Raw genomic sequence first — 18679 nt, forward strand, 5'->3', positions numbered from 1 at the left:
TGCTGTTAAGACATTTGTACATTTGGTTGTTATTCATTAAACAAAAAACACAAAACAAAGACATTTTTAAAATATGTTAAGAAGAAGGCTGAAATGTGAAATACTGATTCTGTATGCGTTGCCTGTGGTGGAAGAAATACTCTAGACTTTTTACTGAAGTATACTAAACAACAATCCTGCATTCTAAAATTGACTTAACTGGTAGTGTTTATCATTGTTGTACAGTTCACAGTAAGATATGACTGCTTCAGTGATTAGTTGATAGACACACAATTAATAATCATTTTAGTTTTTCCTAAATATTTGTTGTTGTTGGTTCTTCAGGAGGTGATGACAGTCAACTGTTCATTTTCTGAAACAGCCTCTAATGTTTGTTACATGTTGCAGTTCAGCTGCAATGTTGAGTATTTCTCTGTGTTTTCATGGTGAAACTGTTGATGAGGAATAGGCAGTAGTATATTGATCATTTTCCTTTGAATGTTTCTCTGTGATTTCCTCCAGGTGTCACCACTTCATCCACAACATCATCCACGATCACAGAGACATGGTCCATGATCGGAGAGACATTGTTGAGGATGAGGGAGACATCGTCCTCGATCAGAGACATTGTCCACGATCGCAGAGACCTTGTCAAAGATGAGAGAGGCGTTGTCCATGATCAGAGATATTGTCCCATGCTTCGTAGAGACCTTGCGATAGAATCGGCGGAGACGGGGGTCACCGATTTGACGGCACTGCCCGCGATCATGGAGACATTGTCGATGGTCACAGAGACACCGTCTATGATCTCAGAGACATCGTCCACGATCGCAAAGACATTGGCCACGATCACAGACTTTGTCCATAATCTCAGAGACAATGTCCGCGATCACAGAGACATAGTCCACGATCACAGAGAGTCTTTGCTTTGTACAATGAAGAAGTTCTTTGAGACCAGGACAGAGGCCTCCAGGTAAATTCACAAACACCTTTACATCAACTGTCCAACACAGAGCACTGACATTAAACTGTTTATATCAGTATTCAGTGTATCAGAAAAGTGTAATAATAGAAGTAATCTGTAGTATAAAAACAATATATAAATAATCTATATTAATAGAAGTCATGTAAAAGTAATTACAAATATCAGTAAAGTAATCTGTTACTACATGTAGCTGTAAAAGTTATCTGTAAATTTAGAAGTAATATGTAATAAGAAATGTAATACGTAATGGTAAAAGTAATATTAGAGGTAACGGTAAAAGTAATCTGCATGTAAAAATGTCACATTATATTAAGGTTTCAAAAGTGTCAACTGTTACTCATAAGGATCAGTCAAAGTGGGATTGAAAAATATCTTAACTTCAGTTTGATTGTACATGATCAGAAATTCTTAATTATGTGTATGTGCTAGGCACATTAGACTACATTGTATAAAACAATATCAAGTCTACAAATAAAATATTGGAGTGAGTTGTTCACTAGCATGTTCATTTTAATTGCTGCTTAGAGGGTGATTTGAAAAAATATCTTAACCGTTTATAATGACCAGTTCTACACTTAGTTACTTAAAAGTTTTCACATAAGCTGCCGTTAAGATCTTTGTAAAATTGGTTGTTATTCATTAAATGAAAACAACACAAAGACATTTTGAATATGTGTTCATAAGAAGGTTGAAATAATGATTCTGTATGTGACTGTCTGTGGTGGAAGAAATACTCAGACTTTTTAGTTAAGTTAAAATCCTGCATTCTAATATTGACTTAACTGGTAGTGTTTATTATTGTTGTGCAGTTCACAGTAAGATATGACTGCTTCAGTGATTAGTTGATAGACACACAATTAATAATCATTTTAGTTTTTCCTAAATATTTGTTGTTGTTGGTTCTTCAGGAGGTGATGACAGTCAACTCTTCCATTTTCTGAAACAGCCTCTAATGTTTGTTACATGTTGCGGTTCAGCTGCAATGTTGAGTATTTCTCTGTGTTTTCATGGTGAAACTGTTGATGAGGAATAGGCAGTAGTATATTGATCATTTTCAATGTTTCTCTGTGATTTCCTCCAGGTGTCACCACTTCATCCACAACATCATCCACGATCACAGAGACATGGTCCATGATCGGAGAGACATTGTTGAGGATGAGGGAGACATCGTCCTCGATCAGAGACATTGTCCACGATCGCAGAGACCTTGTCAAAGATGAGAGAGGCGTTGTCCATGATCAGAGATATTGTCCCATGCTTCGTAGAGACCTTGCGATAGAATCGGCGGAGACGGGGGTCACCGATTTGACGGCACTGCCCGCGATCATGGAGACATTGTCGATGGTCACAGAGACACCGTCTATGATCTCAGAGACATCGTCCACGATCGCAAAGACATTGGCCACGATCACAGACTTTGTCCATAATCTCAGAGACCATGTCCGCGATCACAGAGACATAGTCCACGATCACAGAGTCTTTGCTTTGTACAATGAAGATGTTCTTTGAGACCAGGACAGAGGCCTCCAGGTAATTCACAAACACCTTTACATCAACTGTCCAACACAGAGCACTGACTTCAGTGATCAATTCAATTCAATTTTATTTATTTAGAGCCAAATCGTGACAGAAGTTATCTTAAGGTACTCGTCATATAGAGCAGGTCGAGACCGAACTATATATGTTGTAATATTTTCAGAGAGAGACCCAACAAATCCCACCATAGGCACGCACTAGGTGACAGTGAAGAGGAAAAACTCCTCTTAGAAGGCTGAAAACCCTGTTCATTTTCTGAAACAGCCCACTAATGTTGTGGTTCAGCTGTAATGTTGAATATTTCTCTGTTTTCATAGTTAAACTGTCAATGAGGAATAGGTAGTAGCGTATTGATAATTTTCCTTTGTATGTTTCTCTTTGTTTTCCGTCAGGTGTCACCACTTCGTCCACAACATTGTTCACGATCGCCAAGACGTCATCTGCAATCACAGAGACATGGTCCATGATTGGAGAGACATTGTCCATGATTGCAGAGACATGTGCAACAAAGAGTTCCTCATACAATGAAGGAATTCAGGACTGAGGCCACCAGGTAATGCAGAAACAGCTTTATATCAGCTGTCCAATACAGAGCACTGGCATTAAATTGTTTACGTTTAGTGTTTGATCTTCAGACTGCATAGCTCATACTTTGTCAAAACATAACCCATTAATGAAGTTTATTTACATAAAGTGACTGTTACTGTTTAAGTATCAGAAAGATAATGACTAGTTATGCCTCATTAGTAGTAGGGTTTTTTTAATTAATGTTGTCATAGTGTTTGGAAAAACCTGGTTTTAAACAAATGTTCCATATATTTCAGATGAATCCACAGAAACAACAGGGTCCACCAAAATGGTGATGGTAAGAAAATATTTTTATTTGATACATTTATTTAAAAACAGATCAATAATATATTTCTGAAACTTCACATCAACAAACAATTTATTCAGTTATTAAAATATGATTAGGAAAGACAGACACTTGAACTGTCTCTCAAATGTCACTGAAAACAAAAACAATGTAACAGAAGTAATAAGAAGTAATCTGCCATATAAAAGTTCGGTGTAAGGTATTAACAATCTGTCTTATCGGGAGTAATGTAATTTAAAAGTCATTTGTAATATCAGAAAAAGATGTAACAGTCAAATGTATTTTTAGTATAAAAGTAATTTCCATTAATAAGAGTTTATCTGTAAATTTAGTAGTAGTTTAGGCATTACAAACGGTCAAAAAATGCCATAGTATAGTAAGGCATGAAAAATGGTCAAAAAACGTCATAGTATAGTAAGGCGTCAAAAACCATCAAAAAATGCCATAATATATTAAGGTGTCAAAAACCATCAAAAAATGTCGTAGTATAGTATGGCGTCAAAAGTGATCAAAAATGTTCAAAAAATGTCATAGTACAGCAAGGCATGACAAACAGTCAAAAAATGTCATAGTATAAAATAGCGTCAAAAACCTTCAAAAAATGTCAGTACAGCAAGGCATGAAAAATGGTCAAAAAATGCCATAGTATAGCAAGACATGAAAAAACCGTCAAAAATGTCATAGTATAGCAAGGCATGACAAACAGTCAAAAAATATCATACTATAGTGAGGTGTCAAAAACTGTCAAAAAATGTCATAGTATAGTATGGCGTTAAAAATAGCGTCAAAAATGGTCAAAAAATGTCATAGTACAGTGAAGTGTCAAAAACCGTCAAAAAAATGTCAGTACAGAAAGGTGTCAAAAGTGATCAAAAATGTTCAAAAAATGTCATAGTATAGTGAGGTGTCAAAAACCGTCAAAAATGTCATATATAGCAAGGCATGACAAACTGTCAAAAATTCATAATAAATACATCAAAAAATGTCATAGTATAGTGAGGTGTCAAAAACCGTCAAAAAATGTCATATAAATCGTAATGTCAAAAAATGTCATAGTATAGTCAAAAATCACAGTGTCAAAAAATCAAAAATGGTCAGCATAAATTGCATCAAAAACCGTCAAAAAAGGTCTAAAACTGGTCAAAGCACACAGCATAGTGTGGTGTCATGACACCAGCTGTGACTTTTTTTCATGCCTCACCATACTATGACATTTTATGGTGGTTTTTGACGCCAAATGTCCCAAACCCTAACGTCTGGCTAAAATATTCACTTTCATACAATATTAAACAGACTGGCAAAATATTCAGTGTTCAGAAGTATTTATTAGTTCCACATCCCAGGAATTCAGTGTTGCAGCAGCAAAAATATAAAAAGGCATGATATAAACAGGACTATGTACACAGTTATAGATTAGAGTACTGACATTGCACTGTTTGAAATAGCAAAATGAAATGGCAAGCACAAAATCTTACTTAACCCACAAACACTGATTGCTGCTTTAAGATAATTCCTTTGTATTAAGCCAAATGTCATAGTATATCACTGTAATTGGGTAACAACAATGAATACGTTTAGGAAAGAAAAAACAGATTTACTGATGAGTTTCTGTGATTAACACGTGTTCTTGTCTCTGCAGGAGAAGACGACAACAGCAGCTGAAGACCTGAAGTGGATGAAAGAAAACAAAAGTCAGAAGTGTTAGGAAGCAGTTAGGATTAGATAAAAAAACCTCCTCCACTGAGTAACAGTGTTGGTTTTCTATTGTTAAAGTGAAAAACACTGTTTTTTTTCCCCCTCTACCATCTATAATGTACACTATTCACAATAAGTTAGGGATATTGTGAGAGACTCAGTGGATGTCATACATACGGTGTTTGTTTCACTTCAGAGATTTTTGGGATAGGGAGGCAATTGTATTGGGGTGATAGACACACCTCATTTTGTGTTTTCCATGTAATGGTCTCACTGTGTACAGTGTGCCTTACATATTGGGGCAACAATATCCCTAACTTATTCTGAGTAGTGTAGTCTTTGGAAAATGTGCCCATGACTAACATGTCTTTATTAAAGAACTGTGAGAATATTCAACTGCTTATGATACAACATTTTAATTAATAATTGTATCACAAGCAGTTAAATGATCACAAAGATGCTTAGTAGACATGTTCATCTTTGAAAAATATGCTCATAACTACATTAACCCTAACCAGCTCTAACAAGTGTTTCTTTGTGGTCAAATCTGTCATTATCTTTGCTGTGATTTGTTAAATGTTGACTGGAATAAAATCATTAAAAGTGTCTTCTCAAACTTTTGAGTTGTATTTCTGTATTTTGAGACTTACATTATACAAATCATTTTGTTGCAATTAATATTTAAAATATGTCATGGTTCTCTATTCAATTTTTTAGACTTATTTTAAAGTTTTACATCTATTTTTTTATGGTTTTATACTTGATTTTTAAAAGGGTTTTTACAGTAATTGATGCCTCACTATACTATGACATCTGCATTTTGCGTTTTTGATGCTTACTATGACTTGACATTATTGCTTCTATTACAGATTATTTTTACTGTTACCTCTAATATTAGATTACTTTTACATTACACAATACATTACTTCTCTTATTATGTATTAATTCTAAATTTATAAATAACTTTTACTGTTGCAATCTAGTAACAGATTGCTTTGATTATTACATCTTACTTCTGATATTACATTACTTCTATTATTACACTTTTCTGATATACTGAATGTAAACAATTTAATGTCAGTGCTCTGTGTTGGACAGTTGATGTAAAGCTGTTTGTGAAATACCTGGATGCCTCAGTCCTGGTCTCAAAGAACTTCGTCGTACGAAGACTCTCTGTCTATGTGATCATTGACGATGTCATCAAATTGGGGAACTCCGTCACTACCGACTTTAGCACGTCTCTGCGAGTCATTGACAATGTCTCTCCGATCATGGACGATGTCGTGGACAAAGTGGTGACACCTGGAGGAAATCAAAGAGAAACATACAAAGGAAAATGATCAATACACTACTACCTATTCCTCATCAACAGTTTAACCATGAAAACACAAATAAACATTCAACATTACAGCTGAACCACAACATTTACCAAACAGAGGAGTGTCTCAGAAAATGAGCTGTTTACTGTCACATATGACAAGAAAAAGCATCACATGTTTAAGAATCAACAATAAATATTTGGGAAAAATGAACTTAAATGATCATCTTAAATTTCTATATTAACTGTCAACTAATCACTGGAGCAATCATGTCTGTTAACTGCATAATAAAAACTTTCACTTCAGAAAATTTTTGAAAGCAGGATTTTAATTTGTGGTATATTTAATTATACTTCAGTCCACAGGCAGAAAATTACATTGACAATTATTTTTAGTTTTTAAAAATAATTATATCTAGTACTAGTAGTATTATTAGTATTACTAGTAGTATTTACTGGCAATGTATAGACACTATTAATTAGATATTATTCTATTCAATACAAAACTCATGAAATACCAAAGATTTAAACAATAACACCATTACTAATATTAATAAATCAGCTCATCAACACATTTTTTTCAGACTGGATAAATCTTAAGGACACATACCTGTTCGGTTTGTAAGGTGAGAGCTGGTGTTTCTGTCCAGGCTGCAGCAGCTGAACAAGTAAACCTGGAAAACACAAGTACAACACTTGAAAAATAAACAACCTCATTAATAAAGAATACTTAATCTCCAAAACTGAAAACTAAACACTAGAACCTTGACAATCACACTTTGAATGTTGAGGTGAATAAATTAATTATGTTACTAGAATATGACTTTATTGATCTCAGAAAGAACATTTTTAAATCATTTTTATGATAATTTCTAACAGTAATTTCAGTTCACACATTGTGACCTACTCTTGAGGCTTGTGAAGGAGCATGGAGTTAACATCAGTTTTCAGGCCTGTATTTAACACAAAACTAAGATCAGTAAGCTCTCAAGTCACCACAAAGAAATTTCTAATCAATAATATACACAACAGGCAATCAGTTGATGGCAATTGACAGATTATTACCACAAAGCTACAAAGACACACAAAACAACAAAGAGGGAAAAAACTGAGTTGCAAAATGATCACAATGAGATGCCTAACTGCCACACTGAAACACAAAATGGCCACAAAGAAATGTTAAATGACCAGGAATAGACAAAACTACAAAGACACAATACCATGCAAAACAACCATAAAGAAGCTCATAAGTAGATGTAAAACAGCCAGCTAGAGATGTAAAACGATGCAATACCACCACAAATAGACACAAAATTATCACATTGACATGATAATTGGCCATAAACTGAATTAAAATGACCAAGATGGAGCACAAAATTACAAAGAAACAATAAAATGTCTGCAAATTAACTGTAAAGAGATGCAAATTGAGTTGTAAACAGACAGACTACTGAACAGTTACCACCCTCCATAACTCATGTCAGGGACACTTTAGTCACAGAAACACAAACACACTTTAACCCATGCAAATTAAAATGACGACAAATAGGAAAAAGCCCCAAAGCCATAACTACAAAATAAGGCTAATGCTACAGAACAACAGAACTATTCTTAATAATTGGCTTCAAAGAGACTGTTTTTGGATGCATTTTACTAACTAAAATGGATAGTTTATCTGGACTTTTCTATCCAGTCTTTTCAGTGAATATACCTGATCTCCATTACTGGAAACTCATATATAAACATACCTTTACCCCACATTCAGTCCCAATGTGGAATAATTTATCCAAACTAATTAGGAGATTTTTTTCACAAGGAATAGATACAGAAAGGTATCTAGTTGATACTGTGGCAATGTTTTAACATATGATGATTTCATCACAAAATACAACCTTGTTTTCTCTAGGAGGCAATAAACTTCTATAATTAAGGCTATCCCAGAAGAGATAATTGTAGTAATCAAAGCTACCCTATACATACTTATTCCAAAAGAACCTTTGTTGATTATAGATGGACACTGCTTCTTAGACAAAGCCACTTTCTGTGGATCTGATATTGATACAAAACAACTGAGCATTTACTTCTCTCATGTTGATTGACCAGTTTCAGCACTAGTTAACTTCCAAAGAAATACAAATCCAAAATATATCACATGAAGTTTGATGAGTTTGGTTTTCAAATGGAGAATTTAAAAATAGAATTTGGAAATAACTTGGTCATATTGGCAAAAAATAACACAAATACATTGTCCTACACACAAATATTTAGTGCATATTTAAATGTAAGCCTAAAAAAACAATATATCTTCATGATTATCTATGTAACTTAATCCCTGACTGGCCTCTGATATTTTGTTTTGTTTCTTGTTGTTTCCTACTTTTTGTGTTGATTTTTGGATGCCATTTGTTTTATGTTATATGTTGTTACCACTCACTCAGTTCCTAGAACTGCTGACTGAATAGTAGTTTCTTGAAACTGAAGTGCCTATTTTCATTTGTATTATGAACGTTTCAATAAAGGAAAAAAGATAAGGCAAATGCTAACGCTAACCCTCTAGGCTAATGCTAACCCCCACGTGTAAAACAGCCAAGTAGAGACGTAAAGTAAAATGACCACAAATTGCCACATACCGATGACAACGACATGGCAAACCATCATTAGCAAAGTTAATGGAACACAATGGATGGAACGCAAAATTGTAAAGAGTTGCACAATGTTGGTAAAGTAAAAATGTAATTAGAAGAGAAGGCTAATGCTAACGCTCGCCGCTAACGCAAATGCTAATGCTCGCCTCTAATGCAAATGCTAACGCTAGCTGGTTTGCTCCTTAGCCTTACCTTCACGCCACAGGTATATTCAGCGTCCAGCTTCACTCATGTTCGACAAAAAGCAGCTCCAAAGCTTGTTGTAGCACCCAGACCCCTTCGGTAATTACATTTCCTCACAGTACTGACAAACCGAGGCAATGTTTCAAACGTTGGTTTTAATCTGTTTCCCCCAACGTAGTTTCTCCGCCTCTCTGCGCCCCTCCCACAATGAGGACACACGACGCAGCCAATGAGAACACCCCAAGCCAACAACGGCAGAAAAAACGCTAATTGGCCAGCTGATTCTGTTTTGCCTTGCAAACATGTGTGATTGCTCTTATAATACATCCACAGCTAAGGGATACATCCATGAGTGACAGTGATTGGATATTTACGGGGGTCTCTAGTGAGTGCAGCCTGTGAAGCTACAAAAATATGTACACACAGAGAGGGAGAGGTCGCTGAGAGATGTCTATAGGAGGGATATAAAGTTGAGGTGCATAACTTGTATCTCTGTTGTCAGACTTCTAAACTACTGTAATAAATTGTGTTAACTTTTAACACATTCATTTTGTGGGTCGTCTATTAAAATGTGTCTACTTCTAAAATTTTGATTTGAGGGGGCAAGACATTTGTCTGGGGGTCGCCAGCCCCCCAGGGGACTCCTCTCCACGGAGGTCTGTGTCAGTTAAGCCAGGACACATGACGCATGTGTAGCGCATCAGCTGATCAAAACCATGTCAGATTAAATTTGACCACTTAACAAGACAGATTGTTGGGGGCAACACCAAATTGTTCTCAGTGCTGTTAAATGTTGATGTTGATGGCACAAGCTGCTAGAACACAGTCTGACTTAAAAAAAAAAAAAAAAGACTGACATTGATAAAACTCCTTCACATCATACCTGCAACATATAGGCATGTGGATAGGTTTTGTAAGAGTGCTTTTCACCAGGCATCGTCAGCTGTGGATGTATTAACACAAAAACAATCACAGTGTTCAGTCATACTTATTTTAACACTCGAGGAAGAAAAAAACAAAACGAACATGTGCTGCAGTTCATTGATTTTGAAGTCATGAATACAATTGGTTTTGGATGTGGGTGTTCCGACATGTGTTAACACTTTTTAGTTGAGGCAACAACATCCCGTTCTTTGGTTTCTCCTGATATGACGTAAACGCACCACAAGACGAGCCCTCAAGATTAAACAAGGCGGTGTGGGAGTATCAAGTACCAAAGTATCAACCCTGCGCTATTAACTAACACGCTGTGACAATTATTCAATCAGCTATTTTGAGACATGCAAGACGTGCAGGGTGAGTGTTATTGTGCTGAAATGTTATGTTGGAGTCACATTTTGGTGGCTCCACTGCATTGCATGAGAAATGCAGGATAGCAGGATGCAAACTGAAAGGTATGTATTTCTAAAGTAAAAATATTTTTTTAATTAAAATGAATCAGTACGATGGCACACCAGGAAAATAACTACCAGGAGGAAAATAACCAATAATATTGAAAATAAAAATCTGGAAGGCTACACAGAAAATGATCAGTAAATACATGAGGAAAACATCTGCAGATGTGGTAAACAATTTAGGAATGCATTATGTTTGTGGGGGGAATTTAAATTGTTTTGGCACTTGTGATGTTAAAGTAGTTTTAAATAAACGCTCCACAGCTGTTAACCTAAATTAATGTCATCATTTGTTATGTAACCATCCCAATGTGGCGCTGAGAGATAAGTCGTCTCATTTTATATACATTTTTAATATTTCACATTCTTCAGAAAAAGACAATCAAAGCCACATAATAATACAGATGTCTTTTTTTTTACAATTTAAAATTTACAATATATTAATTTATTATTACAATTCATATAACATGAGATGAAAATATTGAAAAAAAGGCATTGTTTATCTTCATTGAAACAATATCCATGGCTTTGAAGATATGTCACTGGCCTGAAAAATAAATAAAATACGATTAAAAGGACCACAGGTGATCCCTACAATCACTGATTCTTCACAATTCAGCATATAGTAACCTCACACGGTTACAGTTGGTTTGACGCAAACTGTTTGGCTGCCTGAAAAAGTTCCTCAAAAATGATCACGTTATCATCCCACCTGCCATGTTTTCTGCTGTGAGGGAGGAACTTTTCAGAGATGCATTCAGCATATCCAGGTCTGAATCACTCCTGTGACCATATTGTTACCACATTGTATACTGCCCCTCTTGTCTGTGTGTTATGGCAGATCTATGTTTAATTTGCAGAACTTGTCAACTGATCCGCCATGACTCACATTCCACCAACAAGTTGTAACTTATTATTACAGATTACAAGCATATTACATGGGTTTGCAGACATTATTAAATCAGCATCTGATTTCTTACAGTATCTATACTGTTGTGTCACATACCAAACCCATCATAATATCTAAAGCATTCACTTTAAAGACTTAAGTGTGGCAAAAGCATTGACTTTTTTGTTCTGGGTGCACAAATCTGTGTTCAAGTTTGTTTTTAGTTTGTGAAATTAATGTCATTGACATTAGCTACCATATTCAACAGTATTAATTTTGGGTACTGTGGTACTAAAAAGGGAGATGACAAAGGATTCTTAAATTTCAGCGCTGAAGTAAAAGTCTGTGAATGAGTATGATGTTTGAATGCCACCCACTCTGTCTTTGCATAATGTCAGTGGCCTGTTTGTCAATCCTGTTACCACACAAAGCCTTGCTATTTCAGTTGAATCTATCAAATGTAATACAAGACTAACTACATAGTTTCTCACTTACTGATTTTAAATTCATGAAGCGATGATATGATTTTTTTTTTTTTAATTAACGTGAACTCAAAAACAAGTAAGTGATTTTCAAATGGCTTTAACACATTTCAGTTTCTCCTTTCAAATGAAGGTAGTAAAGGCAAATAAGTTATGCTATTGATTTTTCCTTTTTTTTTCTCTCTTTTAAGTGTTCCATTAAGCTTCAAAGCACCAAAAAGGAACTACAATATTACATTCAAAGTACTTAAGCCAACCAGTTATCCTCTTGGTTGAATGATATTTTACATGTTCACACTGCAGTTTCTCATTGATATGTGCAATCACTGGCATTTTGCAGTTGAGAAATATGTTTCTTTTTTTTTTTTTTAAATCCTCTGTCTTATAATAAAAGTAGGCCACACAAAAATATGTTTTTCGGTAGCTTAAAGACAATGTCCAGTGACTTCTGAGGTTTTTTCTTTTTTTTTTTTTTTGGCTCTCCTGGTTTTTCAAAATGCACCAGTCACTTGAGAGACACCTGCTGCAGAGTGGAGTGACGGAGTACATCAATCAATGATGTCATTTTGCAAGAAAAAAATCGCAGACGCACCGCTCATCTCCAAACTCCTGTCTCATCGGAGTTTGGTGTTGCTGTATGTGTTACGCTGTACAGAGATGAGTTTTTCCATGCAGGTGGTGCGACTTTCGTGTAAAGAGCTGTGCCGGGTGTTGCTGGGAGGTCGGCCCTCTTCGCTCCGGCAGTAGACGTATGCCATGGTGTCAGTGCGGCTCTGGATGTGGGTGCTGCGCAGGAGGGACCTGCAGTAGCGGCTGATCTTCTCCACCCTGCGAAGTATCAGGTTGGCTTTTCTATTGGAAGAGAAGACAAAAAAATAAAAATAAAAGATATCCAAGCTCAACATCATCGCAAAAATGTAATTTTATGAATCACATCAGCATAGCATTGTCCTCCTCTTAAGTAGAAATCCAGCATTAAGACATGCAGTTGCAGAAACAGATTAAAGGCTCTTCCCTCCTGAAATTGAATGCAAGTGCAAATGGAAGCACAAATTTGGGACGAAAGGAAAATAATTTTATCAATTTTGGTGCCAACGTACATGAGCAGAATCCCTGTGCGATCTGAAAAAAGCTAAGAGCAAGATGATTCATCCAGATGATGGATGGCACATGTTAGCCCTGCTGCTGTGTATTTTAAAGAACTCAAAAGCAAGTCCTTCATACAGCCTGATAGCCGCTGTGAACCACAATATTGGTAAGAAAAAAAAAACACATTCATCTAGGAGGTATACAATTTGCCATATTGCATTAATAATTGAACATGAATTTAAACCTCTGCTGGTGATACATTTACATCAGTCATGAAAATCAAGAACCATAAAAGTAGTTTAGAAAACTTTAGAGAGGTCTATGTGTACTGCTGCCAAAAAAGAGCAACGATTTTAGTGTTGAGACAAAAAAATAAATACACACAATTTCATTTCAAATGGGGCACCTTGAAATTAACTGCATAACTTGATGCACATAAACAAAACCTCAGATGCATCACTCTCACACCCACCTCTTTGTGAACAGGTTCATTTGGTGCCTGAAAGTTAATAAATACATTCAAACAATGGGGGAAAAAAAGGAAGAAAAGAAAAAGAAAATAGACAAATGTGGCACCGTGCTTTCATTTGCACCTCCTCTGGCTTCATGTCTGCATGAAAAACACAGCTTTAAATGTTACCAGAATTCAAAGGAATCGCAACTGTGTCCCTCCTGTCACTCCGATGGGACTGCCAGTCTGGGTCAAAACCACCACGCTGCAACTGGCATTTTGAATTTTTGGGTATTGATTCTGTAACACCAGAGGCAGCTTGTCTAGAGTGAGTAAAAACTAAGAATTTTGTCTCCAAGAGTCTGGAGCTGCTGTTTATGAAACGACGGAACCATATGTCAGGGCAGCTCAATTTAAAAAAGATGCCTCACAGCACACACACACACACACACACACACACACATCCGCTCCATACTTGCGAAACAGAAATACACCTACACTACGAGCATTCAAGGTTAAGCTCATATGGATACTGAAATGAGGAAAACACACGCGGAGAAAGGCAAAATTCCATTTGTTTTGAAAAGCAGTGTCTGCTGAGCATCAACATCTGTCTTTAGTTAAGCAAGGAGTACAGACATCCTTTTCACTTATTTGCTGAAAAAGGGGGGGAAACATTTTCTCATTTCCCTTAAATTCTTACATCTGAAACAACAGAATACCAAACACATAATCAAGGGGGGCTCGCAAGCACGTGAACAAGGGACAAATTAAACACATTAAAAGTCATTCAAGATGACAAAGACACTACTAAAGAGAGAGAGAGAGAAAAAAGACATCCAAATATTATTTCTGTATAACCTTTCAGGTTGCAACTATGGCAAGCAAGTCAAAAAAGATTTAAGCAACTGAATCCCTTGTAATTTATTACAACACAAACACAGCTTCAAGGGAATGTAGCTGAGAATTAAAAACAATGTCTAATCAGGGGAGACTGATGTGTGGGAATAGAAAAAGTACACTGCAGTACAAGATAATAGTTGTGTTTACAGTAAAAGGACAAAAAAAACATCATAGCATATCCAGAGAACAATACAATTATGAAAGGAGCTAGTGTTCAGTTCAAACAATGCTGGTGGACATTTGGGGGCTCCTGGGATTCTCAGCTCCTGGAGGAGTGCTGACTGTGCTTACGTTTCACTTGGCCATTCTGTTACCTTTTAAAAAGGCACCACCAATAGAGCCTGCTTGTAAATTACCCCAACGAGGCTCAACCCTGCCAACTTCAGGCAATAAATAATCTGTGCTCGCTCATCCAAAAGCCACCCCCCTCCCACCCCACTACCTCCCCTCTCGCAACTGCCCACACACACAAACACATTTACAAACACCCCATTCGACCACCCCAATCCCCATATTAAGTCCCAGTGGCCAACCCCATGCCTCCCACACCCCTTCACCAATCAGAAAGAAGCGTAATCTTCCTACAGACTAAAGTTATTCCACAATTATTATATTATTTATGGCTTGAAAGGACTGCTTCCAGGCAGTGGGGGTGGACAAACCAAAGCATTGGGCCGTAGCTTAAGATCTCGTGTTGCTATCGTCAACACTGGACCAACTGCTTTGAAAAACTCAAATACATGATTTTTTTTTTTTGTTATATGCTTTTTTTGAAAGTATTGTTTATTTCCCTCCCTCGCAGTTTTGTTTGGTCAGGAAGCTTCCTATTGTCTGCATGGTGTCGTAATGTCTGTTTGCACAACAGTCTGTCTAGGGGAGTGTCCCTGTTAATGGGGTTATGGGATGAGGGGATGTCAGGGTGGCATGGTGTGGACAAGGAGGAACTTTTTTTTATGAGAGAGAGAAGAGGAAATGGAGTTGGAAGTTGAGTTAGTGTTAGCTGACTATCAAATTTAGTGTTTGGCTTGGCGGTCAAACACTGTTTTAGCATCACCATGGTAATGTGAGGAGCGACTGTAACCCCAGAGTTTTCACGGTGACCTTGCCCACTTGCTTTCCAGTGGAGGCAATTTGGAAAGGGGGGAGAAAAAACAGGGGAATGGGGCAATTGTGGTATAGTACTCCTGCTCAGAGGGGGCGCAGACAATGCCATGAGAAATGGCTGAATAGTCTGAATTTGGCAGCACCAGTTGAGACAACTTTGGCTTTTGTTATGTAAGAAACCTCAGGATGACTGTAATTGATCCTAAACAACACGTCATCAAAGAGGATGACAAGAAGATTCGTATAAATAGTGGCAAACTGAGGAAAATAAGGAAGTTTCTAGACGAGAGAACAACTGTTACACATTAAAATGCTTAGACAACTAACTGTAAAAGTGGAAAATATTTCAAGCATTCTCTAAGCCTACATGACAAAACCTGTGCGTCATCTAAATCTTCTCACCTGGGGCCCAGCTCATCCTCACTACGCCACACGAAGTCTCCAAACTTTTCATAGTGAGAATTGTAGTGGTGCTGGACTCTGTATAGCAGTGGAGGAGAGACCTCCATCAGTGTGTTGTAGGCCATCTGCTGCTCCTTGCCACTGGTGTAGCCATTGTACAAGTTGTACACCTTGTCTGCTATCTCTGCAAGGAGGTATGAGACAGAGAGCAGAGGAGAGAGACGGAGAAAACGTGTGAGGAAAGCAAGTAAGTAGATGTAAGTGTAAGATGTCAATTTGATAAGAGAACTTCAGTGATTTAACATTGTATCTCAATAAGGTTGGTGTATGTGAAACAAAACAGATGAAAAAGAGGAGCAGAGGCCGAGATATCCGGATTTTAGTATATGTCAAGCATCAAATACACTGAATCCTACACTTCCTATAATGCAACTGTCTTACATCAGACCCTTCCTGCCAGTGCTGATGCTACAATGAGTTTCTATCAGAAAGTCATGAGACAGGCCAGATGGGCCAGATGGGCCAGATGGGCAGCGGCTGGCTGGGTAGCATGCTAATTTCAGTTGAACAAAAGAAGTGATAGAACTAGAATCAAAACATTGCTGTTGCTTTCCACCACTGGAATGAAGTTTGATGATGAACTTGAAATGTTTCTTCTAGACTGGTAAGTAGATGCTAACGTTGGCTGTGTAGTGATAGCAAAACTTCCTGGAATGTTTTGTCCTACTGTTTCCACCAAATGAGTTAAGATAAAACCTGATACTAAATAATCACTGGTGTATTTTGAATTTATAGTAATCATTTAAAATTTGGGTGTGACTTGCAAACATTGAGAATTTAAAATATAACTGGAACAAACAGCATTGTTGCGGGTTAGATGAATGGGCATAATGACAAAATGTACATAGATATATTTAAAAAGTGTAGAAATTTTAGAGATGGTAAAACTGGATATTTTCAGATAGTCAAAATGCACACATTTGGGTATTGTAATTGTGTTGAAATTATGTAAAAGGATGTAAGAGATAAGATGAAATAAAAATAAGAACAACAAGTTAGTTGTTAAAAGTCCAAAAGTACCTTCAGCTCGGCTGTCATCCACCATTGGACAGGATGTCCGTACTGAGACAAAGCTTGATTCAGAGTGACTGCCTCGGCTATCCACTGCATTTAGAGTAAACCTAAAAATGACAGAAAATCAGCAGAAGCAAGTTTATTATTTGAGTCCAACAGAACAGGTAAGAAAAAGTGGCAAAAGTGAGCAGAAAATTAGAAAATGCTTAAAAGCCATTATCGGTGTACCCTTGAACAAGACACTTAAAGTTCCAACTACCCAGTCACACATGCTTAGTGCAGGAGCCAGACATTACTAATTTCTCACAGCATCAACTACTAGTGCACAAAATGAGACAACTTGCTTGATCAAGACAAAGGGAGAAAGAGGAGAAAAGAGAAATATTTACCATGCATGTTAAGCATTATCTTTAACATCCATAAAGATAAAACTCCCATGTTCTCAGTCAGCTATCGCACATTCCACAAAAACATAAAACAAAAGTAAAAATATGACCTTCACCACATGACAAAAAAAGATAAATCCATCCTGCACTATCCAAACTCACATAGGCATCTTGGTAAGGTCAGAGATTTGGGGAAAATCTTGTTAATAAATAAACAGATAAACACTTGAATAACAAGACTTCAGATATGCTGACGGAGCCTCTCAAATGTCTGTGATTTTGTAACCTTTCTGTCAGCAACAGTATTTCAGGTTATTTAGCTATAAATAAATCCAAATTGTGTCATTTTTAATAAATTTGAAGGATGACAAGCTTGAGGAGACAGTGGTCTCGCTAGGTGAGAACATATTTGATGTATGACCATGCACTGACATCACATAGTTTTTCAGAAAATGTCTTGTGAACAAGGATCCAGGGGTTGTGGGATTTAATTATATCTGAAAATGAGTACAGTCAGTACCACAACGGCAGAGGAGAGAAGAGTAAAGGGGCATCTGGCTCGACTCCAAGAACTCTGTAAGGACAAAGTTCCTCCCTCTGAAAATGTCAAGCATAAGATTTTTTTGGGTTCCATGACAGATTTCAGGACCACTCTGGACCTTTATGAGATACCACAAGCGAACAGTTCAAGACACTGCAATAGGAGATGAGACACAATGAGGAAATGTAACACATCTCAAGTATTGTCGGGCCACACAGCTTGGAATAGAAAACAAATGACCTTTACATGTCCTTTTGAAAATGCCAATCTGTGTACTTTTGAATAAGAAAAAGTACAAAGAGGAACTGGCCATACTGAATCTAAAAAAAGGATCAGGAGTGGCACAGATTAAGCTGTCAATATCCTTGCAGCAGCACAGAATGAGAGGGAGGGAGAGAGAGAGAGGGTGGCTGTTGCGCTCACGAACGCGCCTGGTTATTTGCCGCTGCCATCTTGATGATGGCTGAACTTTTAACTCGCAGCCGCAGCTTACTGTGTGACCACGGTAACCACAGAAACCACACCAAGGAAAACGTTGTAGGAGCTGTATTTATTGGTTCTGAGTTCCCTGATTTATACGCCTCTTAGCTAAACTTGCTATATTAATTGTGTCACATTGCTAACCAGTCTCTCTATTTTAAGCGACAACCAGCTGTATAGGTCTGTCTTTTTCCATGAAAGAAATTTTGACATGTCATAGTAGGTGAAGCACAGGCGTGAATGATGAAATTAATGATGGCTGAATTCCA

The 18679-nt window shown here is 37.0% G+C and overlaps 1 protein-coding gene and 2 long non-coding RNA genes across 9 annotated transcripts in view; 1 reads left to right on the forward strand and 2 right to left on the reverse strand.

Moving 5' to 3' along the window:
- LOC127142810 (uncharacterized) overlaps positions 1 to 5663 on the forward strand; it is a 28203-nt gene extending 22540 nt beyond the window's left edge. For 4 of the 6 annotated variants that reach the window (XR_007813878.1, XR_007813880.1, XR_007813882.1 and 1 more), the window contains 5 exons: positions 502 to 952; positions 2046 to 2494; positions 2893 to 3053; positions 3325 to 3365; positions 5014 to 5663. This is a non-coding gene — a long non-coding RNA (uncharacterized LOC127142810). The remainder of the gene's footprint in view (positions 1 to 501; positions 953 to 2045; positions 2495 to 2892; positions 3054 to 3324; positions 3366 to 5013) is intronic. The other 2 variants (XR_007813881.1, XR_007813883.1) reach the window with 2 other exon arrangements.
- LOC127142811 (uncharacterized) lies at positions 4764 to 9977 on the reverse strand. The gene is made up of 4 exons (XR_007813884.1): positions 9225 to 9977; positions 6998 to 7061; positions 6194 to 6371; positions 4764 to 5040 (listed from the first exon to the last, which is right to left on the reverse strand). It is a non-coding gene; the product is annotated as an uncharacterized LOC127142811 (long non-coding RNA).
- Positions 9978 to 10947: 970 nt separating this feature from the next.
- The window catches only part of LOC108874064 (astrotactin-2), a 242057-nt gene continuing 234325 nt past the window's right edge, over positions 10948 to 18679 (reverse strand). For both annotated transcript variants that reach the window (XM_051072918.1, XM_018662442.2), the window contains 3 exons: positions 17010 to 17110; positions 15930 to 16113; positions 10948 to 12832 (listed from right to left, as the gene is read on the reverse strand). In XM_051072918.1, the coding sequence (XP_050928875.1) occupies positions 12595 to 12832; positions 15930 to 16113; positions 17010 to 17110 (523 nt within the window). In that variant the 3' untranslated portion in view covers positions 10948 to 12594. The remainder of the gene's footprint in view (positions 12833 to 15929; positions 16114 to 17009; positions 17111 to 18679) is intronic.

This window comes from Lates calcarifer, linkage group LG9, assembly GCF_001640805.2.
Source record: "Lates calcarifer isolate ASB-BC8 linkage group LG9, TLL_Latcal_v3, whole genome shotgun sequence".
NCBI lineage: Eukaryota > Metazoa > Chordata > Actinopteri > Centropomidae > Lates > Lates calcarifer.